Source organism: Dictyostelium discoideum (assembly GCF_000004695.1).
Source record: "Dictyostelium discoideum AX4 chromosome 5 chromosome, whole genome shotgun sequence".
Taxonomy (NCBI): Eukaryota; Evosea; class Eumycetozoa; order Dictyosteliales; family Dictyosteliaceae; genus Dictyostelium; species Dictyostelium discoideum.
Genome location: NC_007091.3, coordinates 2,222,586 through 2,227,585, shown reverse-complemented (window position 1 = coordinate 2,227,585; position 5,000 = coordinate 2,222,586). Strand labels below are relative to the sequence as shown.

The 5,000-nt window shown below is 18.7% G+C and overlaps 3 protein-coding genes across 3 annotated transcripts; 2 read left to right on the top strand and 1 right to left on the bottom strand.

Annotated features, from left to right (window-relative positions):
- Positions 1-394: 394 nt before the first annotated feature.
- On the top strand, positions 395-926 carry DDB_G0289011 (hypothetical protein; the record flags this gene model as incomplete). Its single annotated transcript, XM_631329.1, has 3 exons — positions 395-469; positions 577-804; positions 888-926. The coding sequence occupies 3 exons, from the start codon at positions 395-397 to the stop codon at positions 924-926; spliced, it is 342 nt and encodes a 113-aa protein (XP_636421.1).
- Positions 927-1,163: 237 nt separating this feature from the next.
- On the top strand, positions 1,164-1,871 carry DDB_G0289009 (hypothetical protein; the record flags this gene model as incomplete). Its single annotated transcript, XM_631328.1, has 1 exon — positions 1,164-1,871. The coding sequence occupies one exon, from the start codon at positions 1,164-1,166 to the stop codon at positions 1,869-1,871; it is 708 nt and encodes a 235-aa protein (XP_636420.1).
- A 728-nt stretch (positions 1,872-2,599) lies between these two features.
- On the bottom strand, positions 2,600-3,992 carry DDB_G0289007 (hypothetical protein; the record flags this gene model as incomplete). Its single annotated transcript, XM_631327.1, has 2 exons — positions 2,600-3,296; positions 3,406-3,992. 2 exons carry the CDS (start codon positions 3,990-3,992, stop codon positions 2,600-2,602), a joined length of 1,284 nt encoding a protein of 427 aa, XP_636419.1.
- Between the last annotated feature and the right edge of the window lie 1,008 nt (positions 3,993-5,000).

Genomic DNA, 5,000 nt, shown 5'->3' with positions numbered 1-5,000 from the left:
TTTTTTTTTTTTATTTTTTTTTTTTTTAATTTTTGTAATTATTGTTTTAAAACAGTGTCCAAGTTCACAAAGAGGTATACCTGAAAAAAAAAAAAAAAAATTAATTCACTTTAAATTAAATGATTTTTTTTTTTTTTATCTTTATTTTTTATTTATTTATTTTTTTGATCTTTATATATTTTTATTTTATTTTTATTTTTTGGAAATTAACCATTGAATTTATAAAGATAATTAATGTTTTAACTTTTATTTTATATTATTTTTTTTTTTTTCTTTTTTTTTTTATTTTTTTTTTTTTTTGGTCAAATATTTGAAAATTTTTTTTTATAATTTTTCATTTTCATTTTTTTTTTTATTTTTTTTATTCGAATAGGCGACTACCATAAAAAAAGAAATGAGTGAAACAAAAGAAAGATCTCAATTACTCCTTTTAAAGAATTCATTTAATAAGGATTTTAAATTTACAAATGTAATAATGATTAAAAAGAAAGAAGAAAAAAAAAAAAAAAAAAAAAAGTCAATCAGATATTAATATTTTTAAAAATAAAAATAAAAAAATAAAATAAAAAAAAATAGAAAGAGATTGCTCAAAATGTACATTGGTTGAGACAAATTGTTAGTATTTTGGTTGGAATTATAGTTGGTTCAATCCCGGTTATAGGATTTCCAGGTTTTATTGCCTTTTTAATATTCACTTGCGGTTTTGTTGCTATATATTATACTAAAGTATTAGAAATTGAAGAAGATGATTTCAAATGGGAATTAATGAGAGAAGGTTTTATGTCTTCTTTAACTATTTTTGTTGTAAGTTTTTATCCTTTTTTTTAATTTTTAATTTTCAATTTTTTAATTTTTTTTTTTACTAAATTCAAAATTTCTTTTTTTAGATATCATGGATTATTGCTTATAATTCCTTATATGTATAAATATTTATTGGAATAAAAAAAAAAAAAAAAAAAAAAAAAAAAATTTTAAAAAAAAAAAAACAATAACTTCTATTTATATATATATTTTTCTCTTTATTTCTATTTTTTAGTGAGTTTTTTTTAATTTGTTTTAATATTTTAGAAAAAATAATTATTTATATATAAAAAAAAAAAAAAAAAAAAAAAAAATTCTCTATTCAATTTTTATTTATTAGCTCTCATAACAGGAATCAAATAATGTCATTTAAAAGTGATAATAGTAATAGCATTTTAAAAAATTTTAAAAGAACAATAATTCACCCAAATGGAACAAATGGTGAATTTAATAATAATAATAATATAAATAATAATAATAATAATAATAATAATAATAATAATAATAATAATAATAATAATAATAATAATAGTAATAATAATTTACCAATTAAAAGAAAAGTACCAGAGTCATATTCTCAATACCAATATCACCAACAAAAACAAGTACAAAAACAAAATTCACAATTTCACAAAGAAAGTGAATTGAATGAGATGGAATTAGATGTTGAAAAAGAATATTATGAACAAAGTAAAGATATTATTGGTTTTAAAAGATTTAGAAGTTTAGATAGCAACAATAACCTCAATTCCAACCAATTCATTGAAAACAATCAAAAATCTCAATTTTTCAATAATAATAATAATAATAATAATAATAATAATAATAGTAATAATAATAAAAATTTTGACCAGAAGGATAATGAACAAGAAGATATTATAAAGTATATGGAATTTTTATCTGATATTGAACAATTAAATTCAGATTTAAAAGAATCAAAGGATAATTTAGAAAGTATTTCAATTGAAATGGTATTATTGGAAACAAGATTAAAAGGATTATTAGGTTTAAATACTTTAAGAATAATCCAAAATGATCAAGAACAATTTCTATTTAAAAATAAAAAATAAAAGTTAAATAAATATGAACACATATTGTTTTTGTTTTTTTTCTAATTTTTTTTTTATTTTTATTTTATATTTTTTTGTTAAAGTTTTTTTTTTTTTTTTTAATTTAATATTTAAAAAATTTAAATATCATTAATTCTTTTTAATTTATCCCAAAATTAAAATTAATTAATGTTGGGAAAGAAGAATAAAAAAAATGATATTTGTATCGAAGAGGAGATATTTCGAGAGGAGGATGTGTGTTGAAGACTTTAATAAAAAGTTTCTTGAAAACTATTTTTAAAAAGTCTGCCAACCAACCAACTTTATATTCGAACCATAAAAAAAAAGAGTGTTGAAATATAATTATTATTATTAAGTGAAACACACCGCCGCGTTGGACTAGAATATTTGAAAGATTTCTAGAGAAAAAAAAAGCAATGGATAAGGGGAGGGGGGAAAAAAAAGGAAGAAAAAAAAAGTTTGAAACAAGACTTTCACTTAATAAAAGGAAGAAGTACTTGAACTCTGATTATATATTCGGTTTGATAAATTAACTATTGAGAGGGATGAAGAGGAGAAGAGAAAAATGATTTTTTGGTTTATGGAAAAAAAAAAATATTTGAAAATGGAAAAAAAAAAGTTTATAGTAATTTGCATCCTTTTTAAATTATTATTATTATTATATTATTATTATTACTATATGTTTTAAGTTGTTACTTATAGGTGTATTATTATTATATATATATTTTTTAACACATTGGTGATACCATTTGGATATGATAACTACCTGGATTAGATAGCTCTTGTTGTTGTTGTTGTTGTGATTGTTGTTGTTGCTTTTGATTTAAAGCTTGTTGTTGTTGGTATCTTTGATTTGTGAGTTGCTTTTTAACTGGATAAGGATGATAATTATTATGATGATTATTATTATTATGGTGATGATGGTTATTATTAATATTATTATTATTAATATTATTATTATTATTATTATTAATAATATGATGATGGTTATTATTATTATTATTATTATTATTATTATTATTAATATTATTATTTATTTGTTGTTGTTGTTGAAATTTTTGTAATTGTTTTTTTTGTTGTTCAATTTGTTCAAGTTGTTGTTCTTGAACCATTTGAAGTTGAGCATAATGTTGTTGATGTACTAATGTTTGTTGATATTGAATTAATTCGATTGGCATCATAAAGATTTGTGGTGGATTATCGAATGGATGTTTAAAGTATGATAAAAAGGTATGTTGATTTTCGTAAAGTTGTAATAAAAAGTTTGTAGTATGAGTTGAGTTTAAAAATAAATTGTAATCTACGCCAGTAAGGAATCTTCTTTCCATAAGATTCATATCTTTTAATGAAAAATTAAAAATTTCTGCAATAATTGCATTATTAACTTGAGTTGATTCTGACCAGAATTTTAATGATACAACAGTGCTAATTAATTTTTAAAAAAAAAATAAAAAATAAAAAAATAAAAAATTAATAATTTGATTTAAAATTAATTGGTTGATTTTTTGAAAAAAAAAAAATTTTAAAAACTTACCTTGTTAATAATAAATTAAATAATTGATTATGTTTAATACCGCTTCTATTTACAAATTTATCGGCATAAATGATGATTGGAATTAAAAGATTTGATGAACATTTCATCATATCTAAGATGGCCAAAACAATATCGAAAATTTCATCAATGGCAATAAGTACTTCTCTTCTAAAGGCAGTTGACTCATAGGCTGGATCATAATTAATTAACCATCCATATACTTTATATGAGGCAATTACTCTTTCTTGAACAATAGTTTTTGGTTGAGTGGATCTATTTAATAATAATCTTTTAAACATTCTTTGGTAACCATGTGATTTTGGTGCTTGTTGTTGTGGTTGTGCTTGTTGTTGTTGTGATGATGATGATGATGATTGTTCTTGTGGTTGGATTGTAGTATTATTTGTATTTGTAGATGTAGATGTAGTATTACTTATATTATTATTATTTGTATTTGTATTATTTGTTGTATTGATTTTTTTATTATTATTATTATTATTATTATTATTATTATTATTATTATTATTATTATTAATATTATCAACTTCTTGATTTTGAGTTGTAGTAGTGGTGGTTGTTGGTTCCATTTTTTTTATTTTATTTATTTTTTTATTTTTCTTTTTTTATTTATATTATTAATTAATTATATTATATTATATTATATTATTAAAAAATTTAAATTAACGACTAATGAGGTATTATTACTATTTTTGGATTGGTGATGCAAAAAAAAAAAAAAAATTATTTTTTAATTAATATATGTTTGCACAAATTGTAACAAGTTAAACTACACAAAAAAGAAAAATTATTTTATATATGGTATTAATTTGAAAGGTGTGGGGAAATAATGGAATTTGATTGGGTCTTTTTAAATTAATTTGAAAAATTAAATTAAAAAAATTAAAAAAAAAAAAACTGGAAGATGTTTTGTTTCAAAAATAAAAAAACAAAAAAAAGTTTATATAAATTTGGAAAAAAAATAAAAAAATAATTGTAGGTTTTTTTTTTTTTTTTTTTTTTTTTATAGATCGGTGTGTGTGTGTTTTTTTATGAAATGATATTCTCAGTATATCAAACTGTTAAGGTCAATTACAAATAAATAGGAAATTGTAATTGTTTTGCAAAAGAAAAAAAAATAAAAAAAATAAAAAAAATGGCTTTTTTAAATTTTAAAAAGTGTAAAAAATAAAAGGTGAAATAAAAAATGTCTATGGTAAGGGTTTGTGTGTGTATGTGTGGGTGGGTGATATTTGTGAATGCAGATCAAGGGTTTTTGAAGTTTTTATTTTTTTTAATTTTTTTTTTTGTTTTTTATTTTTTATAATATATATATAAAATTTAAAAAAACAGTTGTGATTATTTTTGTTTAAAAAAAAAAAAAAGTTTTTATATTATTTATTTTTTTTTTTTTAAAATTATAATAAAAAAAATATATTTAAGAATGAAGTTATATGTGTTATAATTAAAAAACGAAAGGTGTATAAATAATTAATTTAATAAAATTTTATATTATTTATAATGTTTAATAATAAAAATATTTAATTGATTTGTAATAAATTATTATTATTAAATTTTTAAAAAAGAAAAAAAAAAAA